The 21260-nt window shown below is 39.8% G+C and overlaps 1 protein-coding gene across 1 annotated transcript in view; it reads right to left on the minus strand.

Annotated features, from left to right (window-relative positions):
* ZNF804A (zinc finger protein 804A) overlaps positions 1 to 21260 on the minus strand; it is a 152815-nt gene that overhangs the window by 17780 nt on the left and 113775 nt on the right. The window contains exon 2 of the mRNA XM_037398626.1: positions 17270 to 17413. Coding sequence (XP_037254523.1) covers positions 17270 to 17413 — 144 coding nt within the window. The remainder of the gene's footprint in view (positions 1 to 17269; positions 17414 to 21260) is intronic.

Genomic DNA, 21260 nt, shown 5'->3' on the forward strand with positions numbered 1-21260 from the left:
AAACCACAGATACCAACATCATACTCCCCCACCACATGAAGAATTCACCGTGTTTATAGCTTGTAACGACACCTTCCTTTTCTTCTTTGGGAGGACTGTAACACCAGAAAAGGATCAGACACTAGAAAGCTTATGTGTATCTGTATTGTTATCAGGAATGAGCTCTTATAATTAGATAATTTGGACTATAAGCACCATCATTATAATCAGCCTAATAATAATTCTTTCAGTAGGCTGTTAGGACTTCAGCTAAACAAACAACAAATTCTTGGCTTTGCACATCGGGCGTGTTTCTTTCACTCACGTAACTGCAGAAGGTGCCTGTTGGGGTACCCCAGCCTCGAGAGCCAGCTGAACACCTGACGGAGCTGATGAACTGTACAGCAGGTCCAGTCTTCTGGTTTCATATAAACCAGAAGAAACTCATGACAACATTCTCTTGCCTCAATCAGATACGAAGCTTTCAGGAGATAATTTGCCCTTGATTAAGAATCACTAGGAAATTAATAAAAACAATAATTAACTAATAACTTAGAGCTCATTACTGAATGGAAATGTACCCAAATCTCAGTCCACATTCTTACAGGTAGAAAGCAGTTCCTAAGGAAAACCAGCAATATCCTTTTTTACCTTTCCTTTCTGATAACAACAGCCAGGATAGAAATACATCCACTCTCACGATACAAATTCTGATTAACAGGTGAGCATCACGTGAGGAAGACAGCACAGAGCACAACCTATGGCACTGACCTCTGAACTGCTATATGCTTAAGCTTTGATGAGATGAAGAAAAAGAAGCCCATAAAAAGCTATCTGACACATAAATAACAGGTAAATTAACTAGATGGACCTTCTGTATATCTTAGCAGAAGATAGATGTAAAATGTCTACACCCCATGTGAAGGTATTTCTGGGTAAAACACTGCCACAGAAAATGGAAAAGAAGAGCAGAAGCTTCATCATCTCAAGGTCAGCATAACTGTATGTTCAGGCAAGTTAAAAAACAAACCAACAAAAAAGTGCCTTCCTCTTTCCCTACACTAAACTCAAACTAAAGTACTCTGCAGCTCAGAACTACCGGTGAGAGCTATGAAAACCTTGCCCACTCTTCCTACAAAGACCAGAACAAATAATATTATTCTGAGAACTCCCAGCTCTGCAAAGAAACCTCTTAAAATCCTCAAGCCCTACACAAGGATTGCTACAGCACTCCACAATTAATAAGTATTTACAGACCAGATTCTCTACTTTTGCACAAGATCTACATCATTCAGCAGAAACAGGTACCTTTGTTGGTCTTTAACTTGGCAGGAGAACCCTCTGGGTGATCACCATATTTTTCTGGTTCCTATTCACCAAAGTTGTATTTTTTTTAATTTTGTCAACTACACAAATCTCTCTCTTTCTAGAAAACCTTAAGGGCATTTTTAATGAAGAACAGAGGAAAAACTTTCCACAAATTTGGGTTCAATTTTCTTTATATACTTCTCCTACAGATAGCTATAAAAAATAGAGAAGCAAATAACGACATTTCCTTCTAGCCTACCAAAAAATGGGCTATTTTCTCCACAAGTTATCTTCCCTGGAAACCTAGATCTTTCAGATACTGCTTTCAGTCTTTATAACATCCCTTAAAGTAGGCTGGTCTTAAAAATGTTGCTTCTGTCTTAAGGTTCCCACATTACTGCTCTGAGATTTCTTAGCAGCATGCTGTACTGCCAAGTGGACTGGGATAAGAAAAAGATCTGTAAGACACCTGTTTTTCCCTCTCACATCCTCTCTGTTTTTTGCAAAATTGCCACAGATGATGCTTAAGGAAGGTTTGAAGAACACTACTTTACACAAACAACACTTTCTCCCTCTGCACATCCTGGATATATTGTTGGAATTCTGTCTCTTAATGGCATCAAAATGACTCATCCTTTATGAATGTCTTCAATCCATTCATCAAGCTGTCATCCCCAAAACTGCTTCTTGCCTTCTTGTGTAGGATGCAACCACATACTCACAGAAAGACTCAGAAAAGCTTAGAAAATTTCTCAAGTTCCAAAGCTTAGAAACTTTCTGAACAAAACTTACACTCTTACCTCTAACACAAATACACATGCACTAACATTTCTTCCAGTTACTGTAAAAAGTGCAATTCAGCAGAGAATAGCATCATTTCTATTATGCAGTACATAAGCTGAAAGACCTACCGTCCTTACCAGCGTGCCACAAAACCGGGCTACATCAGCAAATGAATGCATGGTACACCGGGTGGTGAGCACATGTATAATTAAAGGAAAGCATGGCCAAATAGGCTTCAAACAAAGACAATCAGGAGACCCATACACCACTTCTGGCTCGGACTCAGATTTATTGTAAAGCCCCAGTTGCGAAACAAAACAGCCTGTCCTTCAAACTCTGCCTGCAAAATGGAGTTAGTGTGAAGCAGCTGCCATGAAAAGCATTGCAGAGTACCAATACTTGATCTGATTTCTGATCTGAGGATATTTAGAAGGGGCTGCAATCCACATGACCCATTTCACGATGTTTTTGGGGTTTTTTAATTTATTACAGAAGCATAGATATTAGCAAAGTCATCGAACACTGCTAACGTAAGGCAGGGGGATGGTTCACAGTTTCATCAGTCAAAACATTTCTTTAGATGGAGTGGCAGACAAACACGTGACTTCTTTCAGGACCATTTGCCATTTCACCAGTCTGCAAAGGCAGTGCCAGCACTCTGTGCACCAAAACCTGCACCTGGGCTTGGTAGGACATTCCCATATTTTGAGGAATCATGTCCCTGGGTAAGCTGCTAGCAGACAACTAAAGCTCTTCCTTGATCCCACTGCCCAGATTAGAGCAGTCTGTACTAAAATAAATAACTTGCTAAAAGATCACTGAAGATGGAACTAAAGTAATAGCTACTTAGTTTTACTAAGTTGGTTGTAACTTACATAGTGTTTTCTATTCTCATCAAATCTTGCTAATGTATAGCACTTTACTGCTTAGAGATAAACTGACTGTAGCTACGTTTTGAACTAACAGCTAATGCTAGGGCTTTAGCACTTTTTTTCTCTAAAATCTGAGAGTGCTAATAAGATTCCGGGTGAAAAATTGCAAATGGCCATCTTTATGAAAGAAACCCATCTCTTTTAACTCTAGCCTTCCAAAATGTATACTAATGATTGCATCGAAAATGGCAACAAATTAAAATAAACAAAACCAAAATTAAATAATAGTAACAAAGCAAGAGAACTGCTTAAGAAATTTTGCATAATTTTAAGTACCTCTTGTATTCAAACATTAATATTTTGCAGTGTTAAAACTTCAAGCTTTCCTTCAATGGGTAAAAGATGGTGAACTGTAAATTTGGGTACTTGGCTTCCCACCAGAAATTCTGAGCCTTCCCTGAGACTCTGCATATACACAGCTGCACCTGACACAAGCACAAAGCAGGTCTATTCATCAAATGCAGGCACATTTAAGCAATGCAAGTCCCCAGTACTTCTCACCGCTGAAACCAGATCTAGTGTTCTCCACAAGGCAATGAAGAGTTCTGATACAGTTACAGGTAGCGGTCTCACACCCCTACAAGCAGATAAATTAGTGCAGCTTTGACTTGCTTTCTTGTCTTAACAGATGTTGTGAAACAAATCTCATGTGCCTACAAAGTGTACGCATCACTTTGATGTTACGAACTCTCATTTCTGCCTGGGGCAGTATCACTAACAATAAATCATGCTGTTTGACATTTCTACTGACCCTTAAGACACCAGCTGGCACCCTGCATGCAGCACATCTGCAATCTGTGTCCAGATTCCTGCTTACTGCCAGGGAAAGCATTCCCTCTCCCACTTCTACTCTGAAGGAATTCTCCAGCCATTGACATGTTAAAGCTTAACTTAACACATTAACGGGTGTAAAATTTAGGGAAGACTAAGTCATGTTACTTTTAATGTCCATTCACATTTGAATTGGTTGATACTTCCTCTACTACAGTTCTTCAACTATTTGTGGTCTTTTGTAATGGCCCTCCGAATTAGGTTTACAATGGAAATGTCTTCCATTTCACGTTCTTAATCCTAAAGGTAATGGGAGAACCTGGGGTGACAATCATATATGTTGAAGAACTGGTCTTTCTAGTGACAGCTCCCAGGGGAGACAGAGTTGGCAGCTTGGTTTTCCAGGCTCAGCCCAACTGGAACATGAAACGAAACTCTATTTTTGTTTTAACAAAACTACTGATTTTGATAGGTTTGCCTTTCACTCTTGAAGATCCTGAATGTAGTGAAACCATTAATTACAACATCTTAAAGAAGTTACTATACTTCAGAGTCAATGACCTGAAGAGAAACAGTTTATTAGCCTTTTCCAGATCACTGTGTGTTCCCTAGTATTACTGTAACTTCACCATCTTCCAGGTCAGAGGGAGAAAAAAGTTAGATTCTAGAGCATGTCAGAGAACACGCCAGGAAAAGGAAAAACAAACAAACAAACCCCCCAAACAATCAACCCCCCCCCCCCCCCCATTAAAATTCATCAAACTCTCCCAAATAATATTATGCCACTGCACTTTCAGCAAGTGGAAGCAAAAGTGTTGCCTTTACCTTGCATCCTCTTCAATGTGATCTGATTAGTGCCGCGGTAATTGCACCATTCATCTGCTGACACGTAACCCAAATGCAGAAACCAGTGATTTTTGGTGACTCAAAAACTCAAACACAGAAAGTAGTATTTTTCCCTGGCCAAAACCTATCTTTCTGACAGCAATGAACTCTACGGTGTAACTGCTTTTTATTCTTTTACAGGTGCTAGGCTTAAGGAATACACCGCACCGTTCATCAGCACAGCACAACCACTCGACTTTGAGGGGGGCAGCAGCTGTCTGCTGGTGTGCACCAATTACACCGAACGGCAAGGGTGGGAAGAGAAGTCGCTATCATCAGCTGAAGCCACAGGGGGCATTAATGTAACAGAATCTAATTACCTGCCTGGATTTTGGCCAGTGCACGACTGGAGTTCCCACCCTTGCTCCTAAGAAAGCAGTCTGGGAACTTCAATTATCCTGGCGGTCAAGGTCTCGGGTTTTGTATCTCGAAGGCAGCAACTCCGGCAACACAATTATATTGCTCCAATACTGAATCAAAGGAAAAAGTGCCACCCGTTGAAGTACCATCATGTCCTGTAGCACATAAATGTTAATTAGCTCTCTTTTTTTTGAAATTATGAGATGCTCTAGTCTTGCACAGTGTGAGATTTGATGAGATGAGAGCACCGGGTGGTACAGCTAATAAATCAGTTTACTGTACTACCTCATTTCTTTAATGAAAAGCAAATACCTGAGCCTTAGTAAAGCAAGAGCCCCAGGCATATACTTGCAAACCCAAATGCTGGATTCAATTTTTTTGCATTCTCTCCGAAATAGGGAGTGCTGACCTACTGCTAGTCATTAGAGAACACTCTCCTGTCAGGGGGCAACACTATAGCATAAACTTTGATGTCAGAATTAAAAAACACAGAAGAGATGACTGGCAAGGCCATTATGGGAGAATAACCAGTAGAGGTATAGTTTTCATACGGGAATAACTTTTAAAAGCTGACAAGAGCTGTCAAGGTGTCAGGGCAGGAGAAGAGCCAGCACAATTAACATATACCAGGCTTCAATCTACTGGGAGGGGAAAAAAGCAGGATTTATTTTGGACAATTACAAGTTAATAAACGGAAGTGTCAGTTCCTCTGTAGAGCACCCATTAAAGCATACTAAAGGTCAAAACCTCTTACAGTTTCTGTCATGGTAGGCAACACACTACCATATTTTATATTTCAAGCAATTTTATTGTCAATGACAGCAGATACAAATGTCCAAGAAAGTATTTTCCTCAGCAATATAGTAGGCAGTTTACTTTGCAGAAATCACCTATACTCCCAGAAGTGACTACTATTTTGTTTTTTTTATTATAAGCACTCTGTATTTTTTAAAATTTATTTTTTATTTTCCAAAGCACACACGTATGAGTGCGTGCTCGAAGTGGCGTGCTCAGGAGGGCACGCGATGCCACTTCTTTACATCCTCCAGCTACACACAATCCCTGCCCCAGGAGTGACGGGCACCTATTCAGGGTGTCCGTTGCTGCCGAGAGCTGAGCAGCCTCCTGCATGCCTCTAGCCACCTCCTGCAGCAAGGTCAGCTCTCCCCTCAATAAGTGCAAGGGCAGGAGGGTATTGTTCCCTCCGCGACCTCACTGCCTGCTGTCTCCCTCCCCTCACTCCTTCTTCCCATTACATTCAGACCTGTGCTTCTGCTTCTCTTTCCTTTCACTTAAAAAAAAAAAAAATCATCAAAATAACTGGGTTTGCTTCACCTGCAGAATTGCTCACCTTCTGCAGTGGACCAAGAAAAGAGATGTACACTATCTGAACCATGTTATTCTCAGTTGCCTACTTAAGAATAAATTACAGATCAAGGATCTCCAGTTCAGGTGGCAATTTGAAGGATTTGCAAAGGAGTCAGTCCTCTCTGTGCAGACCCATTTAGGAAAGCACTGAAGCTCCTTTGTAGTGGGTGAATCTCCATCCTACAATGAGCAGCTAGTGAAGCTCTACTCAAATGGGGCCATAAACCTGGAATTTTACACTTTCTTACACTGAAAGAATAAAAAAACCTTCCAAACCTGGCACTTTTTAATACACAATATTTTCTCCTCACCATTGCTTAAGGAAAATGATATGACATTATATTTGCCTTGTTGATCTTCATGTTAATCGAGGCTGACAGATGAGTCATTAGCTAGTCCAGCTTCCCCTGGTTCATAGCCAGGCATGTGTGCACAGCCAAAGTAAGATACCTGAACAGTGCTTGTAAAGAAAATCTAGTACCTGCAGAGCCATTTGAAAAAGCTATCATTTAAGACCATTACTTAAGTAAAGTAAGCCTCCACCTCATCATCATAAGTGGTTATTCAACACCTGCCATTTTAAGGATGCCCAGCTCTTACCATTGCAAATCCTACTGCTCAGCTGTTACGAGAGCTTTGCTTGGATGGCCACTCCTCCTCACTCCAAATATATATATTTTTTGGGGGGGGGCATTAGGTGAAAAAGAAGGATCCTAAAATAGGCTTGAGTATAGCATATGCCCCTGCAGGAATTTTGGCATGGGGTGGATGGACATCTGCTTCAGGGCTGACCTACTTCTAAGCATCTGAACACAAAATCTCCTCGCAAATATTCTCTGTATTTTTTTTTAGCTGTTCATACCCCAGTGATTTTGCCTGCCCCCCAGAAACCTTCTTTGCTCTTTGAGACATGAGTTGAACTCATGTTATATTGGGTCTGGCCTTTTGAAGATGTTGGCCGTGTTGATCACTATGGAGTAACTCAGAATAGAGCTTCCACTGTGCAAAGCAAATGCCAAGTACTCAATGAAGAGGTCACAGGCTTTGCAGGCAGAGCAGATGTGAGAGACAGGTTAGGAGTCAAACATGTTCTTATTTAGTGAGCATATAACACTCACAGGTAGACTATAATAACTTATCATAGATGGTATTTTGAATATATTTCGCATTATACAATACATAACTTTTAGCCAACCTTATATAGTATGCTGATGACAAGAAAATATACTAATTGGGGTATTCCTTAGAAATGCTAATCATGTAACTATGGGCAGAAATTAGGGAAGAAAATGAAGTAACCCACATCAGTAGCATGTGTCGTACTCATATCCAAACAAAGGAAAAAGAAAGATTCATTAAGCATAGAAGAAAAGTCTCCTGCTGAGGCAGAGAAGTGGGACTGCAAAGAAAGAGGAGACAGAAGGACAGGTGGCAGCAGCCTCTGTCTCACAAAACAGAAGAAAAAGAGAACGATTTATGTTAGCTTTATGCTTGCTTAGCAAAAGAGAGTGAAAACTAAGGATGAGTTTGATAAGCATCATTTTAATGCTTCACTTAAATTTTTCTATTTTGTCTCATTTGTGAGTTCATTTTCAAATTAATATAGCCTTCCATCTTTTATCCTACCTAGTGACAGCAATGTCTCATACCACAGCTTTTGTCCGTGAGACAAAGGCTATTGACAACCTTAAGTATCCTTAAACTGCCCTGGTTTTGCAATGCTCACTGGAACCAGTGTGCCTCCAGGAAACCCCCTTTGGCTGGGGGACAGCTGCTTTTCTTGCAGCCAGGAGAGGGAATACAATAACAGTAAGGGAAGAAGTTGCACAGAGGTGAGGAGGAGACAACCTGATCTTTAAGGGAGTCTGTGACAATGATCCCTAACCTCCAGTAACCCTTCTCTTCCATGCTGTCACTGTGAGTCTCTTGGTTTGTTTCTAGTTCTCATCACAAAAAAATTGTAGGCAGAAAATAACTCTCTGTAGTTACAAATCATGTGACAAAATGAGATCCTGTATCAGATGTGAATATACAGATGCCACTGCAGGCAAGCACTTAATAGCTATACAAAAATATACAATAAAGGTGGTTAAAAAGGAATAAATACAAATCAGAATTAAGTAAGGTGGAGGTTTTCATTTAGTAATTTTTTTTTTAACATTCTTCATTTTCAGTGCTAAAAAATGAAAGGTGGGTTACAGGTGCAGAGCCACCTTTTTGTGTTCTTTCTTGGTATCATTGAGTATATCAAAACAACAGAAATAAGTTACATCAGAGAAGCCGGGAATTTAAAAGTAGTAGCATTAATCATGAATGAAGCTGAATTAATGTTATTTATTATTTAAATTACAGTATACCATGGGTCTCTTGTTGGTTTTAATTTAAGAAAAGATGCAACTTGCATAACAGAAAATTCCGGGAAAGACAAGGATGCCTGCAAGAGGGAGGCACAGTCATGTAGACTGCTTGCATTTATATTGTCTTCGGCACGTTGAATGTCTTAAGTAAAATAAATCATTCAACGAAAAGACATCAACACTTTCAGTCATTTGATGTTGAACCACTACCCTTCTGCCACTCACAGAGACTCTGGAAGAAATTGAAAGGTCCTTTACAGAATAAGTCAGGTTTGTCACAAGGATGTTTGTCATGAACAAGCACAGGTGAAAGCATAGTGAGAAACTAGGAGGCATTACTGGAACATATGTGTATGGTATCCTTGAGATGAAGGAAAAGGCCCAGCTGAATCCGAAATGCAAACAGGACTGAAGGCAGGGGCACACTTTTTGCTTTCCTCTACTCCGACTCTTGAAATCTTCTTCAATGAGGGCTACTGCCTGTCTGCCTTCAGAGGTCAAAACAGACTGCACGCCTGCTCGCCTAACCTGTCCCTTCAAATGCTCACACAGCCCTTACTTCAGCCTTTCTGATTTCATCCATGTGCAGTGTGAGGGAGGGGAAAGTTTAAATTAGGGAGCCACTCAGACCTTTACCGGACAGCTGCAGTGGTAGCACTAACTAAAAAACAAACCAGAAAAAAAGCCAAGCAGCTAACCACAGCAGCTCAAACCCAAAAAGCCAACCAGGAACACAGAAGAGGCTCTCCAGCTGAATTGTCCCAAGACTCCACTGATTGCATGTGGAAAAAGGAAGAAAAACCTGAGATCATATTGTAGACTTTGCTCAACGCACCCGGAGTGGTTTAGGAACTCGAAGACATTTCTGTATAAGCCGCTACTGAGCTGCAATTAAAACATGCAGAACAGTAATTATTGTTTCTAGAGTAGCATTAGCCTGCCTAAAGAAACCACAGCACTAGTCACCTGCTGCAGGCGTGCCACCTTTCCTTAGATGTACCGTCAGTTAACGCCTGGCTCTGCAGACTTCCCGACGTCCTACTGCACACAGCACATGGGCTGAGCAGGTGTCATCACTGGAGGGAAACCCACTACCACCTCCACGTAGTTCCTGCGATTTGTCACATCTCTTCACAAAAGGCAACATTATTGCAATGCTATGTTTTGTCAACCGGTCAGAACTACCATAAAGAGAAGAACCAGCGTTTTCTGAAATGAATGAAGGATTGATTTTGCACGGATGAGCAAAGACTGCAATAATAACCCTAAGATTTACTGTGGCTTGTACTGAAAAGGTTGCGCGGTTCTTCCCGATGAAGAATGAACTCTCACATATAAACCAGCATGCACAAGCTGTAGGGTATAAAATACAATTCTCGCAGAGTTTAGATGTGTCAGTGCATGGGGTTAATACTCTGTTTGCAAGCTATTAGTGGGACAAATAGGGTATATACTTCTCTACTGTAATTATATTTCTTCTAAAAACACTTTTTTTCAGAAAAAATAAGTCAATTTGTTAATCAAACATTATTACAGAACAGCATTTCCCAAACATGAAAGACAGAAAATGTTATGCAGTATCTTTTCTGTTATAATTACTAAGGCAGGAACATAGTGATATGTCTTTTTTGGTAATGAGGAAACAGAATGTTCATTGGCAACAAAATTGCATTTTCAGTATTAATACCTTACTCAAGAATATCCTCATCTAACCCATCAGTGCAAGTTTTGAGCTAAAGAGTGCTTAAATACTCTTTTACACTGATAACAATTTCTGGGATTAAATTTTATAGGTAAAACAAAAACTGGAAGGAAAATATTTTTTTTCTTTCATCCAGGAAACAGTGTGTGATGTTTCTCCCTAAATATACTGAAATATACGTAAAGAACAGAACTTAACTGTTTTATTTTAGTATACATTCTATGAAGCAGAATAAAGACTACCATCGGCAGCCTGCCAATGTAGATGCAGTACTAACAGACCAGCAAAACTCTTTCCAAGTGTCCTTGTGCCTTAATGCAACAGGGCTGTATTTCACCTTTTCCTGCAGCCTACACTTCGTGCTGTCTACACCAAAATCTACCCCAAACCACCTACCAGGGGTGACCCAGAAGCAGCACTCTTGGCAGCCCACAATCCAGAAACGGGCTCCCCCTTGGAAACCTCTCCAGCGTTTGCTCTGGACACATCCTCACACTGCAACGGGGCAGAGATCCCCACTCCGTTTCCCTCTTCCTTTGTGGCCCAATGTGCTCCTGTCATGCTGGCAATTCTGCCTTCCTCTTCAGAGTAACAGCAAAAGGTTTGACGTTTTGTTTATGCTTTCTTTTTTTTTAAAAAAAAAAAAAAAAGGAGTTGAGAAAGGAAGAACAGAGTGTCTGCTCCAATGCTACCAGCAGTGCTGAGCTATAATTAATAGGCCTGGTGATGACCCGTATTAGCATTACTGTCAGTATCAGTGCTTAAGACTTCAAAGGAAGCTTTTTACCAAAAAAACAAACCAACCCCATTCCAGACAGAGAAGACCATTAGATAATGCAATAATCATGGGAAAAAAAACCTGAAATACAGTGATGGAGCAGCGTGTGTTTGGAAGAGGAGGGGGTCATTTCATGGTTGTATGTGCATTACAAATATACTTATGTATAGGAAAACACAGCTGAACATTTGTTCATGTTCGCTTAATATTTAAAAAGGCTACAAAGATTACTATCTTTTCCTGAGGGGGGGGAAAAAAAAAAATATATATATAGGAAGAGATGCTAAGTTACATTCTGGGAAACCAATAACAGTAAGAAAGAGCTACAAAACATCAATTCAAACAAAAATGTTTAAATCTTCATCTATGCTTGCTTAATATTCAGAAAGTTAAGACTGCCTGCCCACAAGGAGACACTGCGTCGTTCCATCTTCTAAGGTGAGAAACAAGCTGAAGTAAGGGAAGGAATGTACAATTTCTCCATTCCAGAAAACCCACTGCAAGAATCCTGACTATCCAATATCAAAAGGGACAAGTCACTTAGCTACAGGGATAGAAAAAAAACACAAAGAAAAAGAGAAATACTGAAATGTACTTGAAAGAATTATTTTCACTTGCAAGGAACAGACAGAATGATGCTACACGTGCATCCCTGTGTCCCACAAGGTCCATCGAACGGGATACGCCAGGGTCACGCTTTCCCCACGAGGGCATGAAGCAGCTGGCATTGCACCTGTGCTCCTGCTGCCCGTCACCACGCTCCCTGCAAACACACAGTCACCCCCTCAGTCACGCAAGGCACTGAGGGCTCGGCACCAAGACATCCACACGGGCATTCTTCTGATCCAAGACCAGCTTAGGTGGTGTTGAAGAAGTGATTTATTTTATCACTTTCAGGGATTTTCATGGCCATAAATTCTCACCATGGCCCTCCTGTCTCTTTCGTCATCTTACACGTCCCTCCTGGCAGGGCTCAGTGTGTTGCAAGGTCCAGGAAATGCAATGCTGTTTCAGGCTGCGTTGAGCTGCACCGGGGCTGTCGGCTAGTGGAAAAGGTAGGGACCCAGCTGAGAGCAGCCGACCTTCCCCCTCCTCCCGCATCTCATCAAGCAGAGCCTGGCAAAGCTGGACACAGAGCGCTGTCTTGCTCTGCATCACTGCTCGAGATCCCCTTCACCATTCCCCTATCAGGTAGCCAACTCCAGCTTTCCCACAGGAAGGGCTACACTTAAAACTTGTGAAACAGAAGTTTTAATATTCTCATCTTATGAAGTATCTTAGTGGTGAATATATCCCTCAAAACTCTGACCCACTATTCTCCCATTTGTTTTGCTTATGAAGCAAGTCTTCATTTTTCAAGTTCTTAAGATTTTATTCTGCAGTACAACAAAGTTCTTTATTGACATACTGCTCTATAAGTATGTCAAAGATGACACTTTTTTTGAGAACCACCATTTCTGCATTTCCAAGATGATACAGAACACATTGCCTCTCTCTGATTCCAATAGCTCCAGGGGAGCCCAACCTGCAAAAAGCACACCTGAAAAACATGACATAAAATACTGTTGGCTCCAGGCAGTTAAATTCTTTCACTTTGTAATTCTCACATTATGTATCACGTTTCCCTTCACACAGGTATGAGCTGTGTGGCTACGCCAGGAGCTGCAGATGGCCTGGGCACAGACCCACCGCAGTGTCTGTGTTGTGTTACGCTGGCCGGCAGGCGCCCTGCGGTGTGCTCTCCGCAGGCGCCAACCAAGCAGAAAAGATGGGATTTTTTTATTTTTTTCATTTTAAGAGGTAATAACTTTACAATGAGATATTTTTAAAAAGCTGTAATGATGACTACATGGATTCACTGCCTTGTTTTTAAATGACAGAATCAAACAACTGCTAACACCTATTTTGGCTGAGAGTACTGGCATGCCCAAATGTGCTACACTGCTCTTACTTTATAGCTTATATGCTTCATACCTCATAGAAGGTACAGCATTAGTAAATGAAATATTTACTATATACTATATACTAACAGGGGTTTCATTATTTTTATGCCTAACTGTAGCCTTCCACTTCTGAATTTCTTTTTCTTCACCCATATTCCATGAAATATTTATTCAATAAACACACAAAGACAACTAAAGTTTGGACTTCTGGTTGGCTACAGATTGATATTCTCTAGCTTATTTGGCACTGATCTCTAAAAAACATGCAAAGAAGAAAAACATGTAAGGAGAGAAGAATGTAGACAGGAGAAATCTGTGTCTGGACTAGGGCAAGGAGACAACTACTAATTTAGCCTTCCTGCAAAATTTCGGCGTTATTACCTCCCTACAATAGTAAATACATTTTCAGAGCAGGGAGATCATTTTCATCCAGGGAGACACAGTTTGAGAAATGACCTCTGGTTCTGTGGGGAAAATTCCTACTTATAATTTACTTACTTGATTTATTTGCATATCTAGATAGAAATACATTAGGGCTATTAATTTTATTTTTCCTAACAGCTTTTCTTTTATTGTTGTTGTTCGAAATTTGGAAGAGCACTCCTGGGAGAGGAAACAGCACCAAGCCCCAGTGGGCTGCCGTGATATTAGGCAATTAATCAGAAGTTCTGGCATGGAGAGGAAGACTTTCAAATACAGGAATAAAACATCTTTGCTCTTGTAGCGACAAGAAGTCTCTTGAGGAATGACTGTTGGAGGGAGCTAGCTGTGTGATCCAGCCTTCTTCACCAGTGAGACACCACAACTCACCAGCTCTGAACGGCTATGAGACAAAGGTCGTTCAGAGCCCAGGACTTCATGCTCAGCCACATTTATCAAAACTGCAGTGTTCTGAGGAACTCAGGCAGGACTTTTTTCCCCCTGCATAAATACAGCACTTCAGAGAGCTCCTCGTGCGCTTCCAAATACTTAAGAAATGTTGCATAAAACCACACAGATGTTTTTAAATCCCTGGCATGGGTCTCAAAAGCTGCATTCTGTGATTTTAGATCGTCATCATCAAACAGCAATTCTCTTCTTACTATATGAAATAATAGTGGTTCTGCCTTAGTTACATTTCTCTCTGTATTGAGCCCAGAACATTTTACCTGCATTATATTTTGGTGGTTTTTTTCCTTTTTTTTTTTTTTTTTTGTCTAAGTGCTTGCAAGTTGCTTTTCCAGAAGTATTTCATAAAGGCTACAGATATTGCTCTCCAAACCACATTGTCAAAGCTAAGAACGAGAAAACACTAACAGAGGCAGTGGAGATCTTGAGAAACTGCTCTGAACTCCTTCAGGTCCTAGGAGATAAAATTATTTCCCCCCATTTCTACCCTTTCTTTCTGGACTGGTCAGAAGGACCTCATACTATCTCAAAGCGAGTGTTCAGAAGCTATAAGGCACAATAAATCAAAACACAACCAACCCCTGACAGTACAGTGCCCCCCACCCCAAAGAGGAAAACTAAATAATTAGAAAATCTTCTGTTGCAAATCCTGTAAATTTTCTGTGCTAGCAACATTTGAATCAATGGAAAGAAAATCTTCTACAGTAAAACAGAGGTACAGGAGCTGTTACAAATATTTTCACCGGTACACCATCCCATGGCTTAGATAGTGTGCTAACAATGCTCAGTTAGGACTAAATATGGCTCTTCAGAACAGCAGGGATGAATTCAGGTTGTGGCAGAGCTTTCATCCATTTGATCATACAAAAACCACTGTCAGGTGCTGGGAATGAGACACTGAACTGGCTGCTTACAGCTAATTCTTGGATCATGGGAACTTTTTTCTAGTAGGTGCTTTCGCTTACCTGTCCATTATTAGTAGAAAGGTGTGATTGAAGGGAGAAAGTTAAGAGAAAAAAATATGAAGCACAATCCAAAACCAGATTATCTGTTCCTCTCACCCCTATTGAACTGCTGGAAAACTTCTGCCATTGAGGTAGGAAGTTTCAAAGACAAATTCAGAGCACTCAACAGTAGCATCTGCAATGGCTCTAGCACACTTAGCAAAATCAGGTTACTCAAAAAAAGCAGGTGGTATGAACTTTCTTGAAAAATGAGCAAATCTGAGTGAGCTTGCATTGCAGCATTTGCTGCCTGCCCCCTTTTTCACCCAAAATACAGGAAGAGGAATGGGTTTCCTTTATAACAGCCGTGGAAACCACCACACAAATAAAACCCAACAAAACCAACAACAACAAAACAAAAAAAACTTCAGAAGAGTTAAACTTGACTTAACCTTTTAATCTCAGGAATCAATAGTCTAATTTGTCAGTAATACTACAGAAAATTATTGCTCTGCCCAAACAAACATCCATACTGTTTTTTCTACTGGAAAACTAGAAACTTTTGCCTGATTTCCTACCAGGAAGATCAGAGTTGTGGAGGTCTTACAGAGGAAGATGGCTTCCTGTGTGTCACCAAAACCATCCACAAAGCCACATGCACACACATACACAGAGGCCTCACGCAGAAAAGATGGAGAGGTATGATCTGCCATGCTCTGTCAGACCCTTCTGCAGTGCCCACCGCCTCCTGCCTAAAGCCATCAGGAAAGAAGAATAACCATATGAGCCATTGGAAACAAGCCCCAGGTCTCACACCTGAGCTCAGTTTCAAAATCAATTTTTCATCAGTCCTGAATAGAGGAACAAACACTACAGCCTTCAGGTCTTCATTTTTTAGAAGTGCTTCAGAACACTGAAAAATTAATAAATAAACATCTTGAGTTCAAGTGAAGAAGATTCTGCCCATCACTTTCTTTTTTGCTGCCTCCATCAATGAGATGCTGCTGTATGGACGTAACACCTGAAGAATCAGTTCCAGCTTATTTTAAATAAAAATATTTGCAACTCATAATAAACATCTATAGGATGCAAAGAAGCTAGCTGCTGATTTCTTATCTAATATATCTTTCTCTCCAGATTCTCACAGACTGCTATTGCTGCTGAAGTCCACATCTCCATACTTCTCAAAACTAAATCTAACACACTGACACCGTAAATTATGGGCTAAATAAAAATACCAGTGAGAGAGAGGGAAGGAAGTGTTTCAGGGAGGAGCACTGAAGGAAAGAATGGCAAATAATTGGCTTACATAATGCAGATATAAAACACATACAGCAATTAATCCATGTTCACTCTGAGCAGAATTACAGGACAAGGGAAGATTCAATTAGAAAGAAAAGCAATCAACCAGATCCACAACCACATGATTTCACCAGATTAAATAATTAAAAAGAAATAGATACAGAATAATTGTCAGCTAAGTGGACTAAGTAGAAATTTCCTGCACACATATTACATATCTTTACATTATCATAAAATATCTCTATAGTACAGTCAAGATGCATTGTCTTTTCCTCCAAATTACATAGTCCTGACTCCTCAGGCAACCAGGACATTACCCTGGGATGCACTGCCTCTCTTGTTATGTGGAAGCACTGCTTTTACACTACCAAAGCAGGACACACAACTTGGAGGTGCAGTGATAAAATGCGGTGGTAAAAATGCAAATGCCAATGTTTTAAAGCTAACATGTATCTGCTTGTGAGCTGAGCCAGAAACTTTTCATAACTGCAGTTTTCTAATATTCAGTATATTTAAGTAAAACCATATAGCCCATTTCAGAATGGTATCTGCACTAAAAGAAAATTTACCAAAAATTACGTTGAGTTTCTTATCCACATCTGTTATAACAAATGCTTCCCATAAGTCATCTCTTAGGTATACCACAGTATTTATGTGCCAAATTAAATCGCTAACAAGGAAACTCTACATTAACACTCCTAATCATATTTTTTCATCATTCCCTGTTCACCTTCACATTTCAAATGTTCACATTTCCCTTTCTTTCCATCTCAGAGTTTTCAACTCTGAGTTGTTACGTGAAGCAACATCTTCATGTCAAGATTTCTTTCTAAGAAAACAGTGTATTTTGCTTCCCAGAACCTGAATTTTGGGCACAAATCAACCCTGATTTCCAGGCTCACCTGAAGGACATCTTACTTCATTATTCCACCTGAAACTAAGTTGAAGTAGTGAGCAGATTCTTCTTACCTGTTTGTGAGCATGATCGTAAGAGTTAATGTGATTGTCAAACTCCTGGTGTTTATAGTACTGCTTGTCACAGAGTTCACAGTAGAAGTTGGCTTTAAGATCTTCCAGAGCTTTTGCTATCGTGTTTTTCTTTTCAGCATAATCCTGGAGGGGGGTGGGAAAAAGTAATTTTAGTTTTGCCTTTGATGCTGCGAATGGATTTTGTGCTCTGCAGTTAATCATATTTGTAAACATTTACACACCTCTGTAAGTAAAAGCCTTCACATATTTGCTGTGTTACACTGCACATATTTACTGTATCTGCTGCGAGGCTGAAGATTTGCACACATCAATTTGCTATACAGTTGCCAGCTCCCTTTAGGGGCTCTGTCAGAGGCTAGAAGGATTTCCCCAGGTTCTGTCTAAACACACATATTTATCATGCTGAAGGCTATTTTCTAGTTAATTTCGATCCAAGACTCACTGCTCCAAGGATCTGCTAGGTAATATACCCAAGCAGAATAAGCATGAAGATACAAACGACAATAATTTAGTTATCAGGCTTTTACAAGAAAGCAGAAAGCACACTTACTAAACAGAAAACAAAATCAAAGAAACCCTGCTGGGTCCTTCTTAAAGGCACATACGTATATACATTTCTTGAAGGCATATACGTATACACACTTCTTGAAGGCATATACGTGTACACATGAAAACACGAGGAACATTTTCATATCTGAGATGTAATGAGCACCCTTCATAGTTTTGTTATTTGTCATCCAGTATTAGAAGGACAGACACACATCTCCGCTTACCGTACGTCAGCAAAGGCATTTCAATCCACCTTGCTTATCATTTACGAGCAAATTATATAAAATAATATTATTAATTTCCTAAATACATTGATGGTAACATGGCCTGTTCTGAAAGAGCATGGAAATGGTCTGTCATCTCAAATTACTTTAATACCAGTTAAACATTGAGCATGTATAATTTCAGTGCAACGACTCTTGCTTTTGACAAGTCTGCCTGGGATAGAATCACACCCTGAAATCCCAAATGCCACAAATACCATTAATACCCCTTTGATTTGTTTAAAGAAATTTCAACACTGTGAGCTCTTTGCAACTGACCCTAAATTCTCCTTGTTTCTGCCTTTTTACTTGTTCTGTTAGATTAAGATAAAACATGATCTCATAGCCAGAACACCTTAAACTGAGTTAATTTGGGGGAAAAAGTCCCTGTTTGCTAGCAGTTTTCACAGCTTAGATCTCATACACCCAATATAATTCCAAAATGGAAACTTTATCACATTAGAATATTTTAGTCACAATTTTTATTTTAAAAAAAAGGGAGGAATAGTCATACAATTAGAATTACATCCACAAAGTACTTATTTAAAATAGTACTCCAAATATAATTCGGTATGATTGGACTGCTAGCAAACACCATTGATTCATACCCAAACTGAGGTAATACCTCCTCAAAATTTTGTCCGTTAAAAGAATTTTGAATATTTGCTGACACGTGAGAAACTCACACATTTCTAAAGCATTTCATAAAATCTGTTCTGTTTAAAACCAAAAGGAGTTAGCATTTCATTTCAAGAAACAGAAATATTTTATACTTTGAAATAGTATATTTATGCTGTATGGAAACCTAGCCTGGGAACCTTAATTCTTGCTATCAAGTAGTAAGAAACTACAGGTTTTGAACCACTTAAATTATTACCAAGATGCCTATGTTTAGGAAAACAGTGGAGACAGCATATAAAGACCCTAAGGAGATACAGTCCCTTGAAACACTTTAAAAACAATTCTCGTAGCCTACAAAGGGATGCCATCTAATTTTGCTTTTTTTTAAAGAAATCTGAAATATTATATATGACATCTGTGAAGGACGAGGGTGGGTGTGATGGATTCTAAGACAAGAACAGTGAATCGAATATAAATTTTCCTTTGTAAAAGATGTCAAACCATGTTGTTGATTAACTCTCAAGCAAAATTTTGCAAGGCTTACTGATATAGCAAAATAGCTTGAAAAAAAATTACGGAACTTCATTGGTGTTCCTTTTGACATAAAGCACCATTTTTGAACCAATACACTTATTGTATAGCAGAACCCAACCTGAATGCAATTATATTTGATGTGCCAATGCATCCTCATAGAGCAGAGACACTGGAATACTGCAAAGCAATAAAATTTCATCATGATCTTGGGGGTTCTACTATTAAATTCCTTCAGCTAGGGTTCTTTTGAGGGTAGGGTTAATTTTACATTACAGCATTACACCACGGTTTCGGAGGCAAGTAAAAAATGTCATCACATCATCTAAATTAGGCGCATGTAAGTAGATGAAATATAATAAAGGAGTTCGATCATACACAGGGAAGGGGAAACCCAGGACTTTTACATGGTAAGAACCACAAATATTTGACCTTAGGAACATAAAAATGGTTATATTGATTCAGGTCAATCTTTTGAACCCGTGTAAGATTTTATTCTGTGTAACTAAGGAAAGCGACTCTTAACTAAGGACCGTTCCCTCTGCTTTGCAGCTGCATTCTGCTACTTTTAGGTTTTGCATATTGGAAAAGGTCATACACACACATTTTTCATTCCCTTTGACTGGCTCATTCATAATTATATACAATCCCTACCACACTGCCTCTCACTGTCGCTCTCTGAATGATATAGTTCTAGTTTATTCAGGCATTCCTTGTACCAAGGCCACTTCCCAACCTCTGCTTGTTCTTTTCACCAAAAGAAGACATGATAACACGATATACCATTGCGCTGTGCAGTACTATATTGATATTCTCTATTTTCTACCCTATTCCTTTTGTACTGTCTTAACATAGGAAATTTTTTAAATCACGATAGAGCACTAAACCAACATTTTTATAGAACTCCTTTATCACCGACACCCTTTGCCACTGTGCAATATTTTGCTGGCAGAAGACGTTTCTACCCAACTACTACACATCACCTGACTTCAAAAACTTCACGTTTCTTCAGTGGCAGCAATGGCCATTAACAAACCTCATGGCTGAGGTACCGGCTTTGGGGTCTAAGCATGGGCAATAGCATTAACTATTAATTGTTGACAATGAAGTATCTACCTCCAATAGGAATACATTCACAGCAAAAACTTCTAAAGGAACAGTAGCAGAAATGTTTATTTTTGCACAATTCTGCATTGCGTTGCACTTCAAACAATCATGAAACACACAAAAAAGGTAGTTTCTTCATGTTAGCTCCTAAGACTACCTGATGAGACTTCACAATTTTCTTTTAATCTGGTGGGAAAAGACACTGAACCACCTCTCCAAACATCTTTGTTAGTCCTTTCCGTGACTTCACCTTACTGCATTGCACATACACGCACAAAAATACCTTTTCTAACACCCTTAATGGAGGGTGTTGAGGAGATTCCCTGTGGCCGTGGGATCCCCAGGGCCGTGGCAGGACTGAGGATACATTCCTGCTGCTGCTTTAGTGCTGGGAGCCAAGGGAAGTCCCATCTCAAGGGTGAACAGGGAATGGAAAGAGGAGCACACAGGCTGATGGTTCTCTGCCTGCTAGGCTATTTCTATCGATTTTACAGATAGATACACTTCTACCTTGGAAGAAGAGGCTTTTGCTAGCTCTATCAATTTTCATGAGGGATAACTGCCCAGAAACTGACAGTAAAAAATTACAGTCCTTGGCCCTTGATAGTATCGGACAATGGACTGCAGACAGAAATGACCTGGAAAATCATTGGAGAGGAATAGCCCTGGAGTAAAGTAGCAGCCAAAAAACTCACTTAAACAGGTTAAACACGATCAGGTTTAGTCATGATTTCATCAAGATTTGAAAACTGTCCTGGAAGTTTTACAAGAACTTTGAATTATGATTCAGCTTGGTAATGAAACTCAGAACTGAGTGTCGCTTATTTTCATTATTTTTTTCCTGAAAGGCTTATTATCTGAAAGCCTACAGCTATAATTCACTGTAGCTATTTTTCATA

Source organism: Falco rusticolus, chromosome 8 (genome assembly GCF_015220075.1).
Source record: "Falco rusticolus isolate bFalRus1 chromosome 8, bFalRus1.pri, whole genome shotgun sequence".
NCBI classification, from domain to species: domain Eukaryota; kingdom Metazoa; phylum Chordata; class Aves; order Falconiformes; family Falconidae; genus Falco; species Falco rusticolus.